At 46.2% G+C, this 18,369-nt stretch overlaps 1 protein-coding gene and 1 non-coding gene across 5 annotated transcripts in view; both read right to left on the bottom strand.

Moving 5' to 3' along the window:
• The window catches only part of KIAA1549 (KIAA1549 ortholog), a 151,534-nt gene that overhangs the window by 30,443 nt on the left and 102,722 nt on the right, over window positions 1-18,369 (bottom strand). For 2 of the 4 annotated variants that reach the window (XM_074379018.1, XM_074379020.1), the window contains exons 11-16: window positions 17,383-17,579; window positions 15,525-15,640; window positions 12,733-12,747; window positions 6,905-7,110; window positions 5,303-5,526; window positions 4,107-4,260 (exon numbers count right to left, since the gene is read on the bottom strand). In XM_074379018.1, coding sequence (XP_074235119.1) covers window positions 4,107-4,260; window positions 5,303-5,526; window positions 6,905-7,110; window positions 12,733-12,747; window positions 15,525-15,640; window positions 17,383-17,579 — 912 coding nt within the window. The remainder of the gene's footprint in view (window positions 1-4,106; window positions 4,261-5,302; window positions 5,527-6,904; window positions 7,111-12,732; window positions 12,748-15,524; window positions 15,641-17,382; window positions 17,580-18,369) is intronic. The other 2 variants (XM_074379019.1, XM_039472863.2) reach the window with 1 other exon arrangement.
• Window positions 12,449-12,555, bottom strand: LOC120365438 (U6 spliceosomal RNA). The gene has a single exon (XR_005580379.1). It is a non-coding gene; the product is annotated as a U6 spliceosomal RNA (small nuclear RNA).

Genomic DNA, 18,369 nt, shown 5'->3' with positions numbered 1-18,369 from the left:
TCCACAGTCAGGCCCTTCTCCAATTCTTGATCTTCTTGAAGAGCAGATGAGGAACCCTGGTCAGCAAAGTACCATCAACCTACAGCTCACGGGTGGAAAGAAGGGAGGGCGTGTCTGGAGGAACAGCCTACTGACAAGTAAGAGGGTTTCTCCAGAGACAGAAACGACGTTCCTGGCGGTGATTCCGGTGGCTGCCTGTGTGGCTCTACTGCAGCATGGTGACCAAAAAACTGCCAGTGACACTGAGATTCCACTGTGGGAACGGATCTCAGATGCCTGAGGAGAGGCCCCAGCGGCTACAACCACCGCCAATCTCATTCTTGGCAGCCAGCATTTCAGAGAAGGCTACACTTCTACACGACAGAGGCGACCTGCCGATGGGAAGGATGGTGCCCTTGGATTCCCATTGGGCCCCGTGAATCCTGCCAGAAGGCCGGGAGCGCCTGGGCCAGGACACTTCCGCTTCCTGTCCTTCCTCTTCCTGTTTTCTCCTCATTTTGCAGGCAAGACTGTCAGAACTTACAGGCCAAGAAGAGGTTTTACTCAATTTTCTATATTCTAACATCTATATTTAGAATACAGATGTTTCACATAGACGTGTTCAGATACAGTCTATCATTCTTCAGAAAGAAACCTGCATGTGTTTACTGTTAGTCATCAAAGTTAAGTATTTTGGCGCCAATTTTGCCATCCTTTGTGGGTGCTGTAAGAGAGTGATCACACAGCCTGGTTGCCCAGGACCACCTCAGCTTATGCCTGTTGTCCCACTATGGGGGAGGACACCCCCTTACACTTTCAAAAGTGTCTGGATTGGATGATAAATTGCATCAAACTTTTTCTGTAAAGGACCAGACAGTAAATATTTAGATTTTTTGAGTCATACAGTCTGTAGCAACTACTCACCTCTGCCTTGCAGCAAAAACAGTCATTGATATCAAGCTAACGAATGGGTGTGGTTGTTGCAATAAAACTTTATTTAGGCAAGGCTTGGTTGGCTCATGTCTATAATCCCAGAAATTTGGAAGGCCAAGGCAGGAGGATCACTGAGCCCAGGAGTTTGAGACCAGCCTGTGCAACCTGGCGAAACTCCAGATCTACTAAAAATACAAAAATCAGCCATGCAAAGTGGCATGCACCTGTAATCACAGCTACTTGGGAGGCTTAGGTGGGAGTATCACCTGAGCTTGGGGAGATGGAGGCTGCAGCGAGCTGTGATTGCGCCACTGCACTCCAGCCCGGGCAACAGAGCCGAAGTGTCTCAAAAAAAGAAAAATTACTTACAAAAAAAGGCAGCTGGCTGGATTTCCAGTGAGGCCTGAATTATAATGGTAACCCTCATTACAAGGAACCAAAGAATATTTCTCTTGGCCTTAGGAGAACAGAGCCCTTAAGGAGAAGGTATTTTTGAAGGGAACATGGAAAATTCAATGTAATTCAAAAACACATAGTACTTCCCTAGTATAGGTTTGAAGATGAAAAAAAAAAAAAACCTGTACATACACCACTGATTCTCTAATAAAAGTTGGTGTGTGGGTGGGGCTGGAAGGTAAACTACCTAAGAAAAGATGATTTCTGAGAAAGGCATTATCTTTGAAAGTAAGTGCTTCAGAATTCAAAATCTGAGGAATATTTTTATTTTGGGGAAATCTTTGAAAGAAGGAGTCTCTGAAGGAAAGGCCTCTGGGGTGGTGTTTTCCAGGAAAAGCTGCTCTGCACCCACAGGATGCCCTGCACCCACAGAGAAAAAAGATTCTCTGCACCCAGAGAATCTGCACTCTCTGCTAACGAAAAAAGGAAGAAAAAAAGATGGTGCAAGCCACCGTGAAAGAAGCTTCATCTAGGGTCACTGAGGCAGGCAAATGAAGACAGGTTCCCCCCCATAGAAAACTCAAGCATTTAAAAAATCAAAGGGAGGGGGCTGAGAAGGCTCCCCACAGATTCCTTTGAGAGAGGAGCCCAGGTTGGCTGGGGAAGTGAAGGGGAAGAAGGGAGGCTGCCCTTTCTATCTGTTAGTTCCACACCACACCAAGCCTCCACTTGGCACAGATAAAAGCTCCAGGTGACAACCCTGGGAAGCGCTTCCCAGATCAAGCCAAACCCCACAGATGCCCAAATGCCCCCAAAACCCAACACAGCACAAGAGCACCACCTACTGTAAGAGCAGCCAAGCGCTACATCTAGAAAGTAACAGGAACTACTCAATTCATTCTGAGGAAGAGAGTAGTTTTTTGATTTATAGAAGGCCCAACTCTCTGGAATCACACCAATCCTCATGAGTAGATCAAGAAGGTCAGTCTTCAGGAGCCTAGAAATACCATAAGTTCCTAAGGAAAAGTCTGGTTCTTTCAGATGATCATAATTCAGTTGTATTTAGGCCCCATCTCTGTATAGCATACTATATATACTCAGTATACATAGTATTTGTGTAATTATATTTAGCATCTTTAAGTGCTTATTAGTTGTATAATTTAGGAAAAAATACAAACCTCAACTAAGACATGGCTGCTGGCATAAGCTCTATCTAAGGCGATCACGTCCATCGTGAATCCCTTCTGGAAGGGTGTGCTTTTTGCTAACATGTCTCTAAACAAGGCTGGCCCTGTGAGTACCTCCAGGAAGAGAAAGGCGCCTGCTGCAGCAAGGCAGGGCTCTCCTGGCACGGAGTTCAGGATGCCCTGCGTTTTCCAGTGCTGCCGAGGTTAGCTGCACCTGGCTCGTCCTCTCTGTCTTGGGGTGTCTTTGTGTCTGTATTTCTCATGGGCATTAAGTGAGGCCGGGTCTCTCTCCCCTACTCAGTGCAGTCTGTGTGTATGCATCTTATGCTATCAATATCTGCCTTTAACACTTGAAGCAAAGTTGTCTGGACCTCTGTTAATTTAGGGAAAATAATCCCTGGCCAGGCGTGGTGGCTCACGCCTGTAATCCAAACACTTTGGAGGCCAAGGAGGGCAGATCACCTCAGGTCAGGAGTTCGTGACTAGCCTGACCAACATGGTGAAACCCTGTCTTTAAAAAAAAAAAAAAGAAAGAAAAAGAAAAAGAAAAAGTCCCTTATTGATTGATTGATTGATTGATTGATTTAGAGCCTCGGTCTTGCTCTGTCACCCAGGCTGGAGTGCAATGGTGCAAAAATTTCACTGCAGCCTCAACCTCCTGGGCTTAAGCAATTCTCCCACCTCAGCCTCCCAAGTAGCTGGGATTACAGGCATGCACCACCATGCCTGGCTAATTTTTGTAGTTTTTGGAGAGACAGGGTTTCACTATATTGCCCAGGCTGGTCTCCAATCCCTGGGCTCAAGTGATCCGCCTACCTCAGCCTCTCAAAGTGCTGGCATTACAGGTATGAGCCACCATTCATTATTTCTTAATTTCCATTAAGCTCTTTCTCCCATAAAAGTAAAATATATATAAGCAAACGCACTATCTTATTAGCACTCCAAGGGCAGTACGGGGAAATAAAACCCTAAATATCCCTCCTCCCATTAGGAAACCCAGCTGGGCTAGCTCAGTCAGTACAGCATGAGACTCTTGATCTCAGGGTCATGCCCTCACACCTGTAATCCTAGCACTGTGGGAGGCCAAGGTGGGAGGATCACTTGAGCCCAGGAGGTTGAGGCTGCTGTGAGCCATGATCACACCACTGCACTCCAGCCTGGGCAACAGAGTAAGACCCTGTCTCACAAAAAAATAAAAATAAAAAACAACAACAAAACCAAATAACCCTCTGACTAGGGAAAAGGAAAAAAAACCGTGAGGCTATTTCTCTCTCTCTCTCTCTCTCTCTGTTTCCCAGTTAACCTCGAACATGTCCCACTGTGAAGTCTGAGAGCAAGGCTTACATATAAAGAGGAAAAACACAGAGTGTGTTTCCAGAGGTGGCACTCGGCAGCACCCTGGTTGACGGGACTCAAGTCTCCCCTTAGAAAGGGTGGCCACCCCACCCACTTCATGACCTAGAGGGCCCTGGTGCATCAGCCGTCAGGTGTGGACACCACACGGCGCGGAGGCTGGGCTGCTTCTCCGCCCTCTTTGGAGCATCTTCTAGGAGCTGCCCCGCCCTGCCCCGCCCTGCCCCGGTTTCAGAAGCTGGAGTCATGGGCACGCACTGGGCATCCAATGTAGGCCGAGTTGTGGACGCCAGGGGGCCTCCGGTAGGTGCCATCGCTGTCTGTGGTGATGAGCCTGTCTTTCTCAGCATCAGCAGGACAGCCATTGACCTGGTGTTTCCGGCGAGGCTTGGGAGAACGCTTTATCCGTGAGCTGCCAAGAAAAAGAGAAATTATCTTGGTAGGAAATAACCCTTTTTGCCACTGGTTTATCAACTAAACACTAAGTACCCTGGGCACCCAGCATGCGCTGGCCACTGGAGTAAATACCCTCTAGGATATAAACGGCACCTACGACACAACCTCTGCTCTAAGGAAGCTCAGCACCTACCCAAACAGACCTATTAACCCACGGGGAGCAACACAGAATGATACAAAGCCCTCTATATTCATGACATCATTTAGCCATACAGACGTTCAGAAAAGGAGAGGTCAGTGGGACCCTTAGCCCCGTGGGCCCGAACGGGGTCTTAGAGAGTGAACAGGACCTGCAGCCAGGGAGGGATGTGGGAAGCAGGTGCCAGGGGCAGAAACCACAGGCAGGCGAATGCCCAGGGACTACCAGGCGGTCTCCTGGGTGGCGGTTCTGTCTGTGTGGCTGACCCATGGAAAAGAGCTGGAGTGGAGGGGCAGGACCAGCCTGCAACAGGTACACACGTCCCACCTGGCAGGCAATGAGAGCCACCCGGGTTTTGAGCAGAGAAGGACATACATGAGCGCTGTGTTTAAGGAAAATGCATCTATGTTGGGGCGGGAGTCTGGGAGGCCGGGGAGAAGGTGAGACCCCAGACCCTGCAGCTGGGCGCCTGGGTGGCTCCCGGAAATGAAAATAGTGGAGGTGACAGAGTGGGAGGTGAGGAGGAACCAAGGAGGCCACAGAAGGAGCTGGGGTGGGAAGGAAAGGGTGAGTGCGGTTTTAGACAGGCTCAACTGAAAGAGAGAGGCGGAGGGGCAGAGGTGAGAACAAGGCCGACGCCTCCCACACCAAGGTGACCCTCAGCCAGAGGATGCCTTCCGAGGGGCCTCCACACCCTTCAGTGCAGGGACCCCTTCAACTGTTTTCAGTGACCTCTGCGTGAACGCGGATGGGGTCCTTTTGCCACAGGCCCTACAGCAGCAGAGGGGCTCCTGTCCTGCTCCTGTGCCCCCAAAGCGCACGCCCTTCCCAGCAGCCCAGCCACAGGCGCCCAGCCCACCTCTTTCTGGGCTCTATGAACACGGAGGGCACGCTGGCCGTGGGGTCCAAGATCTTGTCGATCTGCATCTGCGCCCGGCGGTACACCCGGTGCCGCTCCTTGGTGTCGCCCGAGGACAGGTCGTCCACCACCGGGAACTCGTAGTGGCCGCGGCGCTTGGCGCGCAGGCGGATCTTGTTGCGGTGGTGCTCGATCTCAGACTTGTGCCGCAGCGCGGTCTGAATCTGAGGAAGGGGGACAGGAGAGAACGACAGCCGCGGAAGTCCTGGGAGGCTTCTGGGACACACACTTCGCCAAGCCTTTTATTTTTTTATTTTTATTTTTATTTATGTATTTTTTTTTTTGAGACAGAGTCTCACTCTGCCGCCCAGGCTAGAGTCAGTGGCATGATCTCAGCTCACTGCAACCTCCACCTCCCGGGTTCAAGTGATTCTCCTGTATCAGCCTCCTGAGTAGCTGGGATTACAGGCACTTGCCACCATGCCCGGCTCATTTTTTTTTTTTTTCGTATTTTTTAGTAGAGACGGGGTTTCACCATGTTGCCCAGGCTGGTCTTGAACTCCTGACCTCCTGACCGCCTGCCTTGACCTCCCAAAGTGCTGGGATTACAAGCATTAGCCACCACGCCTGCCAGCAAAGCCTTTTAGGAAAGCCTTCCTGCTTTGCTCATCTCGCCCACCCTTAATTTGCTGTCTGTAGTTTCCACAGAGTCACCAAGAGGGTGACAGGCACAGCCCAGGCAAGGTGCACTGGAGTCTTGTCACCATTCCCAAAAGCAGGGAGGAAAAAATCACTCGAACCTTGGTAATCTGCTGGTGACAACTTTGAAGACACATCTGATAGCTAGATATAATATGCCCTGAGACAAGAATATTTTCCTCCTTTAGAGATTTTTAAATAAGACTGAAAGATATAAGGAAGATAATTACCTAATGTCACTGAAACAAGTTCCCTGACATGAGACCCTCCTGCCCCGCAGAGTGTCATCCCCAAAGATGGAGTCTTAGCGTGAGGAGGATCAGAAGCTGAAGCAGCTCTTTCTGAGGAGAGCAGCCCCTGGTCGTTCATGCTAACACTTTTCTGCACGTCTGCCAATGCGCCCCACAGTTCCATGAACAGTATCTGATCTCCAACAAGCATGAGGTTTTCCATTAAGAATCCTTGTCAACAGCTTATGACTTTAATAACCAGTTGATACTGTAACTTACGCTCATTTTCAAACACTGACCAAATCAGAGTGTCAGAGTGTGAGTTGTTTTTGTTTCTGTTTTTGTTTTCTTTGAGACAGAGTCCTACTCTGTCACCCAGGCTGGAATGCAGTGGCATGATCCCAGCTCACTGCAACCTCCCCATCCTGGATTCAAGTGATTCTCCTGCCTCAGCCTCCCGAGTGGCTGGGATTACAGGCATATGCCACCAAGCCAGGCTAATTTTGTATTTTTAGTAGAGATGGGGTTTCACTATGTTGGCTAGGCTAGTCTCAAACTTCCGACCTTAGGTGATCCGCCTGCCTTGGCCTCCAAAAGTACTAGGATTACAGGCGTGAGCCACTGTGCCCAGTTGAGTTTTTGAATTAACAGTCTTTTTAATAAAAGCAAATACCTCTTTGTTGATTTTATTGGTTTCTGCCACTCGGTCAGCTGGGGAGGGGCGCTGCACAGGGGGTGCCGGGATCGGCTGCATTGCGATGAGCTGGATCTTATTGGGGACCCGCCGGCTAGCCTCCGGGGGGCGGGCGATCCTGTCCACGTGCTCGAAGATGGAGGCTGATGAGTGCTGCTCGTTTCCTGAACTGGGCAGTGGTGGTCCTGAACAGAAGGAAAAGCAAAACATATACAGAAAGTCATTTAAAGAAACAGCAAATAATCAGAATTGTGAATTATTCCTTAAAGAATCCTTAGATGGGGCCATGACCAAAAATACATCCCCACTCCAGTGGCAGAACTTGCAATTTCACTCTCTGAGCTTAAATCGTCTGGGCTATATACTGTATCCTCTAGCTTCATTAAAAATTACAAGTGCCCTGAGAGAAGATGTGAGGAAAGCACTATGATACTGTGTCAAAAGCTGCACTGTTTTGTACAACTATGGTTCAAAATCTTCAGCCAGAAAGAATACAGGCCAGAAGGAGCCTGAAGTTGCTCAGTTGTCAATAAGCCATTCACAGAACTTTTAGAAAATACATTTATAGTAGCTCTGAACTCTTGCTACCATCAGGGAGGGAGCTTGCTGGAGTGATACACACTTAGTTGCCAAGGCAACGTCATACTACGGAGAAAATGGAAGATAAGAACATGCAGGCATGTACCAGTTGTCAAATGACTTTTCAATTCTGATGTAGAAAGAAAATGAAGTTGAAGACACATGAAAAGAAAAAGCTGTTGCTTGCAGGGAATTAGTTCCTACTTTATTTATTTTTTTAATTAATTAATTTATTTTTGAGATGGAGTCTCACTCTTCTTCCCAGGCTGAAGTGCAGTGGCATGATCTCAGCTCACTGCAACTTCCACCTCCCAAGTTTCAGCAATTCTCCAGCCTCAGCCTCCTGAGTAGCTGGGATTACAGGTGCGTGCCACCACACGAGGCTAATTTTTGTATTAATACTTTAGTTAGTAGAGACAGGGTTTCACCATATTGGCCAGGCTGGTCTCGAACTCCTGATCTCAAGTGATCCGCCTGCCTCAGCCTCCCAAAGTGCTGCTGGGATTATAGGCAGGAGCCAATGCTTCCAGCGCTAGTTCCTATTTTATAAACTGGTAAAGAGTATATGCAAAAATGGTTACACAGCAAATTTTAGGCTATGAATATTTAACTGCAATAATTTTCTTAAAAACTAATCAGACCTATGGAAAAAAAGAAAGTTAAATGCACCAAAAAAGACAAAAAATAAACACAAAAATGTTAACAGAGACTGAATCTTCACATGATGGGATTTTTTTTCCCAATGTCTTTTATTGTTGATAATAAGGATTTTCTGTATTATTATTTTGATAGTAGAGATAATCCGAATAGATTTTAATTTTGAAAAGAGAAAGAGAAAAATAAACAGCACGGCTGAGTAGAAAGAGCTAATTAGTCACACTTAAGAAGATCAGCTGGCCGGGCACAGTGGCTCATGCCTGTAATCCCAGCACTTTGAGAGGCCAAGGCAGGATTGCTTGAGCCCAGGAGTTTGAGACCAGCCTAGGCAATACAGTTTAAGACCTTGTCTCTACATTTTTTTTTTTTTTTAATTAGCTGGGTGTGGTGGCACATGCCTGTAGTCCTAGCTACTCAGAAGGCTGCAGTGGGAGGATCCCTTGAGTACAGGAAGTAGAGGTTGCAGTGAGCCGAGACCACGTCTCTGTACTCCAGCCTGGGTGACAGAGTGAGACCCTGTACCCCCGCCCCGCCGAAAAAAAAAAGATCAATTTGTGCCCTTCCTCTAATCAGCCACAGTCACTTCTGGATGCTGCTTTCAAATAAATGACCAGCAGGCTGACAGAGGGAATGCGTGCATGCAGAAACTGCCTCTAAACAAAAGCCTGACATCTGAAACTTCAAAGCATAAGTGAAAAATACAAAGGTCTCTCCTCAGTGCAGAAAACATAGATGAGAGCAAAGCAGTAAGAAGCGGTCGTTGATATTTCATATAAGGAAAACACAGCATTGGTAAGTACGCCTGTATTTTCTCTCAATTTGAATCATATTCATTATCCCAAGCAATTAGAAGTTATTTGTCTGACTCTGAATGAATGATGTCTCTCTTAGCAAGGGGGCACCACTGTCTGGATTCCAGCTATGCTCAAGCTTTCTTTCCTGGCCCCACACCTAGAAGGAACCTGACTATCTGTGCCGTGGGAGCACAGCCGGGCACCACCATTCATCAGGGACAGCTACTGAAGTCGCAGGCGTAATGCGTAAAAGAAGATCATCAGCTTCACCAGACAGGCTAGCCCTGCTAACCCAGACTGTAGAGTAACAGCAAATGTCACAGAGGGTAGCCCATTAAGCTACTGATACCTAGAGGTGGGATCGTTTTCCTCCAGGGTGGCAGAGACCTCTGGGTTGCAGGTAGACAAGGGTGACAGGCATAGAAACAAAAAAGGCCCCTCCCCACGGTGCTGTCAGCCCTGCTTGGGTACCACTGGAGCGGCAGCCTGACACTGGACTCCTGTCCACAGCCCGGCCACCCCGTCCCCACTGCAGTCACAGTCCTTGCTTCATCCTTGCTTAGTTGTTCACAGACTGCAACCAGAGAAGGAGGGGATGCACAGACCTCGGGCCACTCTACAGAGCTGAGGGACTAAGCAGAGGAGAGGAAGTCAGAGGTGCAGAAAATCTTCCAGCTTCCATACTGCCCGGAGCCCAGCCCTTCAGCATGGCTGAAAAGAGGTGCTTTTAATTTTTTTTTTTTTTTTTGAGAGGGAGTTTCGCTCGTTACCCAGGCTGGAGTGCAATGGCACGATCTCGGCTCACTGTAACCTCCACCTCCTGGGTTCAAGCAATTCTCCTACCTCAGCCTCCTGAGTAGCTGGGATTACAGGCACGCGCCACCATGCCCAGCTAATGTTTTGTATTTTTAGTAGAGACGGGGTTTCACTATGTTGACCAGGATGGTCTCCATCTCTTGACCTCGTGATCCACCTGCCTCGGCTGGTGGGATTACAGGTGTGCTGGGATTACAGGCGGGAGCCTGTAAAAGTGTTGGGATTACAGGCGTGAGCCACCGCACCTGGCCTTAATTTTTAACATATATATATATAATGTATGTTATATATCACACACATATAATTATATCACATATATTATAATTGTATATTTTGGTTTATAGAACTATATATAATGTAAATATATATTATATAAATATATAACAATTAGTAATATATAACTATTATATTCATTATATATATTTATATATCATATATTAATATATGTTCTAATTATATAATATATATTGTTTGCTATGCACTGCACAATGTTTCTAAAAAAGCTACTTGTATAATAATGATTAGTACAAAGTACAGTGGACACACAGAGATTAATGCTGTGTGAATTCTGCCTTAAGGCAAGAACTTGGGATTAAAACCCCTTTCTCTTATTTTTTAAGAGTAATGATATAAATTTTAGTATATAGTCAAGATACCTATTGCTCTTCGTGGTAACTATAATTAATAACAATATATTGTATACTTGAAAACAGTTAAGAGAGTGGATTTTAAGTGCTATCACAAAAAAATAAGCATCTGAGGTAATGCACATGGTAAATAGCTCGATTTCGCCCTTCCAAAATGCATACATAAATTAAAACATCACCATTTAGCCATAAAAAAGAATGAAATCCCTGCCATTTGCAGCAATATGGACGAGCTTGGATGACATTAATAAGCCAGGCACAGAAGGATAAACAGCGCACTGTTCTCGCTCGTATATGGAAGCTAGAAAGCTGATCTAGGGTGGAGAGTAGACTCATGGTCACCTGAGGCTGGGAAGGGAAGGGGAGGGACAAAGACAAAGGTTGGTTAACAGATACAAAAACACAACCAGAGGCTGGACATGGTGGCTCTCGCCTGTACTCCCAGCACTTGGGGAGGCTGAGGCAGAAGGATCACTTGAGCCCAGGAGTTCTACACCAGCCTGGGTAACATGTCAAAATCCCATCTCTACAAAAAATTATCTGGCATGGTGATGTGCACCTGTAGACCCAGCTACTCGGGAGGCCAAGGAAGGAGGATCACCTGAGCCTGGGAAGTCAAGGCTGCGTGAGCCATGATTGCACCACTGCATCCCAGCCTGGACAACAAAGTGAGACTGTGTCTCAAAAAAAATAAAAATAAAAGTGCACAGTTAGAGAGGAGGAATATGGGTCTAGCACCTGTAGGCACCGTAAGGTGACTCTACTAATTTATTGTATATTTTTCATTAGCTTGAAGAGCAGATTTTGAATGTTTCCAAGGTAACGATAACTTCTTATGTTGTGACAGATACACTAATTACCCTGATTTGATCATCAGACAGTATATTCATACATGGAAATATCACAGTGTCCCCCATAAATATTTGCAAGTATTATATGCCAACTAAAAATAAAAGCAAAAGCACATCATGTTGTACACTATAAATATATATGATTTTTTTTATCATCAGTTAAAATATAAATAAAAATCTTAAAAAGAAAGAAAAAGGCTGGGCATGGTGGCTCATGCCTGTAATCCCAGCACTTTGGGAGGCTAGGGTAGAAGGATTGCTTGAGCTCAGGTGTTCAAAACCAGCCTGCACAACATGGCAAGACTTCATCTCTACAAAAAGTAAATAAAAAATTAGCTGGGCATGGTATGCTCCTGTAGTGCCAGCTACTCAGGAGGCTGAGGTGAGAGGACTGCTTGAGCCCAGGAGGTCAAGGCTGCAGTGAGCTGTGATTGTGCCCCTGCAGTCCAGACAGGGTAAGCCAAAAAATAAAAATAAAAAACATGTAATCATATACAGGATTGTACAGAATAGGATAATGCCAACAAAGCAGAATGAAAGAGAAAAGTTCAGTCTGAATTACTGAAATGTCAAAGCAAGAGAGCATTTTTAAAGAAATATTATTTCATTATCTACAGGTAAATATAGTCAAACCACATTCTTTCCCCCCGAGACAGGGTCTCGCTCTGTCACCCAGACTGGAGTACAGTGATGCAATCACAGCTCACTGCAGCCTTGACCTCCCAGGCTCAAGCGATCCTCCCACCTCAGCATCTTCAGTAGCTGGGACCACAGGCACACACCACCATGCCCGGCTAATTTTTTCTATTTCTTGTAGAGGCAGAGTCTCGCTATGTTGCCCAGGCTGGAAAAATCGCATCTTTACCAAGGTGTGAAGCCTACGTTACTACCCTGTGAGACAGGAATCACATTTGTCTCATCTTCACTGTGTCACCAGCACCTGATACAGCACAGCGTTTAGTAAGCATGTGCTAAATGGATGACTCAATGACTACAGTCATCTCCACTATGTTTTACCTTGAAAAGGTCTCTGGGAATCTGCTTTCATGAAAAGATAAGAATTATATTTTATGAACCCAATCATTTTATATATGGGTACTCCCAAATTGCTTGAAAAACTTCAATGTTATATGAACTCAATCTCATTTAAACTATTTGGCAAACTTCTTTAATTTTTAAAAAAACATGGAATGCTTCCCAAATTTGCATGTCATCCTTGCGCAGGGGTCATGCTAATGTTCTGTGTTGCGTTTCAATTTTATTATATATGCTGGTTAAGTGAGCACTGCAAACTCCTTAGCACATGCAAAAGTCAACGGCCGCTTAGTTTGCATGTGAAATTCTAGAATTTGGAACTTGTGGAACGCAAAGGAATGAAGTTTTAACTACTTAAAAATCACACACTTGCACACATGCAATCTAAGGAGAGCATAAAAGAATGCTGAGTATTTTGCAATCCTTACCTACTTGGTATATTCCTGACGATGAAGAGGAGAGAGAGAAAAACCACAATTATGCACAGACACAGCAATGGCAGCACACTCCTACCTCATCTCTCCCTTCCCATCTTCACTAAGGGTAACCAGGGGTTAGGATGTGAGTTATTCTAGAGCTGCAGTAACTGTGAACACAGCGACATTTGAGTAAGTAATCTCTTAAGGGTCCACGGATGGCCGTGAGGGTACGTGTCATGGTCTAGTCACCTTCCAGAAACAGTCAGCCAGTAAAGGAATCAAACACAACCTCCAGTTTACCAAAACTGAAACAAGAGTCTTCTCTCAGCTTCCACTGCAAGGTGGGTCCTTAATACGCCACATGACCTGGGACAGCTGTCAAAAGCCTTGCCAAGAAGCCTGAGAGCCGGTAACTGTGCCACCCACAGGAGTGAGAGGAAACGCTGATCCCAGGGCAACATAGAAGAGGGCTCCAGAATAGGTCTCAAGCGCCTCCCTGCCCTATGCCTCCATTAACCTTTACTTCATTCTGGCTGGCAACAAGAGAAAGATTTTGATCTGAATTATAAAATAGGCTGGACGCGGTGGCTCATGCCTGTAATCCCGGCACTTTGGGAGGCCGTGGCAGGCGATCACATGAGGCCAGGAGTTCGAGACCAGCCTGGCCAACATGGAGAAACCCTGTCTCTACTAAAAATAAAAAAATTAGCCAGGCGTGGTGGCATATGTCTATAATCGCAGTTCCTTGGGAGGTTTAGTCAGGAGAATCATTTGGGCCTGCAAGGCAGAGACTGCAGTGAGCCAAGATCGTGTCACTGCCCTACAGCCCAGGTGACAGAGAAAGACTGTCTCAAAAAGCAAAAGTTTTTTAAAAATTAAAAAATAAAGTAACAAACCTAGGACAAAAACTCAGAATATTTTAAAATAGGATATTTAAGTTTCTATGCAAGCAATAAAATACTTATACGGCAGCATTAAAGCTATCTTATAGCACCTTTCAAGAGGTAAACAAAGTTTTCAAAGTATATTGACATTTATAGTGAGAAAACCGTCTTTCTACAACATGAAAATAATGTACAGATTCTGATATCTCTTCAAATTATAACAGCAGCATCTGAGCTTCTAATAGTCACAAAATCATCTAATTCATCTCCTTCACATTCAACTCTGGGCCCCAGAGCTGTAATGCTGGCTACCTGGATTCTGAACCTATGTTAAGAGTGGTGTTTGATTTTTGCTGTTCTTATAGACCATACTGGTTGTAATACCATCAGAAGGAGTTAAACATAGGCACTGAAAGGTTTGCTCAGATAAGCAATGAACAGAACTTGATAAAATCCAGAGCTCTTTTTTTTCCCCCAAATATTTCTTTCCCAAAACTAGATTCTAATCCCGTCTATCTGAAACAGCATCTGTTACCACAGTGCTAAATAATTTTTCAGATTTTGAAAAACTAGATCCAAAGAAAACCCTCTTCCCTTTTTCTAAGGGGATATCCTTAAGATTATAAAAGAACCAAGTGGGAGGAGCCGGAAGAACTGCAAGGACTCGAGGGGAGCCCCACCGGACCTCGGAGGCTGAGCGACCCTGAGGTCACAAGCGCGTCAGGGAGAGGAGAGGCCCCTGGGCTTCTGTCCAGAGTCTGTTCATATCTAGAATACAGTTCATGCTGTGCTGCATTTCCATACACAGAAATTTATGATTAAAAACTGTTCAGTATAAAAATTCCTGTTAAAAATAATATCCTGGCTGGGCGTGGTGGCTCATGCCTGTAATCCCAGCACTTCTGGAGGCTGAGGCAGATGGATCGCTTGAGTCCAGGAGTTCAGGACTAGCCTAAACAACATGGTGAAACCCTGTCTCTACAAAAAGAGTACAGCTATTGGCTGGATGTGGTGGCACATTTCTGTAATCCCAGCTACTGGGGAGACTGAGGTGGGAGGATCGCCTGAACCCGGGAGGTCGAGGCTGCAGTGAGCCGGGACCGCGCCACTGCACTCCAGCCTCAGTGATAGAGTAAGACCCTGTCTCAAAAAAAAATAGTAATAATAACATTCTGAGGCCGGCCTCTCAATTATCTTTGTATTACTGAAATACAATCCTTAAATCAAAATAAACCTCCAGCAAATACAACAGCTGCAGTAGCACATCTAATTAATACAATCGATTACACTAAAACAAGCTACCGTGCTATCATTCCAAAAAACATGCTCCCAAGTCTAAAGACCTGTAGGTCTCGTTTTCTGACAGGGCATCAGTCTTCACAGAACAGGAGGGAGGCTCATCTCATACCTGGCCTATGAAGCTATACGGGACCCCACACACAAACATGCTAAACCATCTGCTCACACTAACCCCCTGCTGGAAGAAAGATCTAGGGACAACACTAAACATAACGGATTTGGGCCGATGATAAACAAACAACTTCCTGACAGTGATGGCTGTGAATCCTTGAATTGGCTCCTACGAAAGCTACTGAATCCTGGGGGTGGTTTTTGAGAATCTGGTTTCAGGGCACTTCCTCCTTGACCTATGGACAGGAAAATCATGAGGACTCTAAACCAGAGTGAAATGAGGCTATTCACCTTAACATGTACCCCCCAGTGAATCCCAAGCCCCAAAGCAGATACCAATACCACATCAAATGCTGACAACTGGTGCTGAGCAACCATGGGAATGATGAATGCCCCATTTCACAGGTATTTTTTAAGGGTTTAGCGTTTGAAGTTAGTGTGAGGCCTCAGCCTTATAGACTCTCATAGGGACTACTTGTAACGGGAAGAACCAGAAGTGTCACAGACCGCTCTGCGGGGCTCTGTGGGACCCGCCGTCATTGATGGCTCCCGGTGTCTTATCTCCTGCGTCCCTCTCGCTGGACTCTTCGCTGACCGTAGAGTCAGCATCTGAGGGAGAAACTCTGCAGACACAAAATGAATTGCAAGTGTCAGAAACAAGAAAGAATGAAAAAGAAAAAGTCCCATTAATTTGGGTGTGGAAGTCGGGACTTCCAGGCAAAACCAGCAGAAATGAAACCATCGAAAAAATTATTCCACAGCACAGTGTCTTCAAGGATAACATTAACACCACATAGTCACCTCCTGAAGACAGACTAATACAGCTTACTAAATGCATCAGCGGGCTGCATTTCAACAAGTGCCAGACAGCAGGAAGGTCCCACAGCCACCAGGGCTCAAGGCCCAGCCCGTGGCCCTGTCATTTCTGGACCAGCAATCTGGGTTTAGCATCAGTTGGATCAAAGAGGACTTGGGGTTCAGGATTAACTAGATCTGGAGAATCCCCGGGAAGCTGGCGTAGCCCTGCAGTCACCCCAAATAACCCCAGATCTTTGGGACGTGCTTATACTGAGATTTGATTCTATATATAAAAAGCAAGGGTATTGTGGCACCCAGCTTGCACCAGGGAAAAATCCTTCATCCATTAGCTCCCTGATTCCTTAGGCTCCCTGGCTTCAATGACAATGTGAAATGCCAAGATATGCTGGTGCCCCAAAAGATGCTAAAACATCGTATTAACCACGCAGACCACTGAGCTGCCGTGACTAAATATCAATGACAAGACAAGCAGGCAAGGAAAAAAAAGACTTTGCAAAATTTTACTTGCATATTAAATAATCTTCAATGATTCCATTTATTCTTAGCCAGCAAAATCATTAAGCAAAGAGCATCTCTCTACATAACTCGTTTTCTTTTGTAAAGATCATGTTCTGACATCTATTAGATTCTTAAAACTAGGCCAGAACCCCCGGGGTAGGTTTTCTGATAAGACAGAAATCATGACATCGTTTCAAATGTTCGTATGATCACACACTTTTTTTGCTCTTAGCAGGAAATCAGGATTTAGAGTTCCAACGCTCAAAGAAAGGCTGACAACGGGAGGCTTCAGTAGCCAAAGCCTGTGCTCAAAAGTCAACTGAACACACCTGATTCTGAACTGTGTCTTCTTTCACAGAGCTACAGCCCTTCTCACAGGGTCAGAGGGTGACGAGGGGCTTCCAGGTAGTTTGGAAAATTAATGAGCAATTCTCTATGTGCTATCCTTTAAGAGGAGGAAGAGAAATGAACTGGGAATGGGGAGCGGGGCAGGGAGGAGGTGGTGAAGAGTCCTGTGCGATATCCTAACAAAGGTGACACACGTGAGCAGCCGGAGGAAAACAAAGAAAACACAGGAGGACGTGATGAAGGTCACCTGCAGACAAAGCAATGCAGTCACAGCAGCTGCTGGCATCCCAGGCATGGACACAGAGGCTCACACAGGCTGAGCGTGTACTGGGTGCCGTGCACTCCTTATATGTTATTGCTGATATTATCTCCACGGGGCCTAGCATGCTCCCCTTGGGATATATACACGTGAGCTGGTCAATCCCTAATCAAGTCTGACAGGGGCCACCAAACTATCACAGATAGTGATTCATGATCTTCAACCGCGTGGGGAAAGAAATCACAAAGCCTTCCTTGGCAGCCCGTGGGAGTGGCTGGGAAACATTCTTGGACTCGTGTGAGACTTTGGCCAAGTCATCAGTCTCCCAGGCTGCAGAGGCAGGGCTGGACTCACCGTCGGCCCTTGTGACATCGGAAACTGACAGCCTGATAACAGAAGCATGCCTGCAACCAAGAACAATACAGAAAGCCCAGTAATAACCTTCCTCTGTGACGGACGTTCTTGGACGGGATCTTTGACTTGGGGCTTGGCACGTCTCCGTTTTCCGAGGGCGTGGTGTGGTCCTTCACAGGTCCTGGCAGTGGCGCTGGCTCATGAATAATCAATATGTCGTCTTTATTGTGTTGACCCAGGTGCTGCTTAGCAAAATCGAAACCCTTCACACTAGGGACCTGCAGCTGAAACACACACATACAAACAAGATTGTTAACCTCGAATCCAAAGCTCATGAGAGGAACACAACTTCTGACCCAAGACTGTGCTGGCAATTCCACCACTCCAATCCAACAAGCGTCACTGAAACATGGACTGCGTGCCAGGTTCTGTTTATACGCAGAGTTTGAGGAGAAGACAGACACTTGTGAAAGATTAAACAAGAGTACAAAACAGCTAGAGCCTAAGACAACACCTGACCCGCTGTCACGGCAGCGCGCCACGTGCCATGGGGCAGGAGCAAGATATTCTTTATAGGGTCATGGGGACCAGAGCCAGGCCTTGAGGACAGCCAGGGCTTGGAAGCAGAAAGAGGAGGCTACAAAGAGCATGTTCTAGATCATATCAGGAACCAGAGAACACTGAGGCCAGGGAAGAAATCACACAGGCTATGCTGGATGGGTCAGAGCATGAGAGCATGAGAGAGAAGTCCAGCCTGTGTACGGATGACTCCAAAAACGCCAGCTGCTAGAGCTGGCCCTCCGGAAAATCAGAAAACCACTAAATATTTCTAAACAGGCAGATTTCTCAGATCCAAGCACACAGGACACCGAGAAGGCAGGAAGACAGCTCGGCCATGGCATGTGCATAAAATCACGAAGACGTGAGCCCCAAATCTTAGCAGTGAACATGGGAAGGAATGAACAGCTCTAGGGACCAGGCAGAAAGACCTAGAAGCCAGACAGACACAAGATGCAAAGGAAGAGAAAGCAGCTGATGACGACATACATTTTTGGCCAGGGCATCATCGTGAAG

This window comes from Saimiri boliviensis, chromosome 10, assembly GCF_048565385.1.
Source record: "Saimiri boliviensis isolate mSaiBol1 chromosome 10, mSaiBol1.pri, whole genome shotgun sequence".
In the NCBI taxonomy this organism is placed as follows: Eukaryota; Metazoa; Chordata; class Mammalia; order Primates; family Cebidae; genus Saimiri; species Saimiri boliviensis.
The sequence above is the reverse complement of the archived record's forward strand: the minus strand, read 5'-3'. Positions and strand labels throughout refer to the sequence as shown.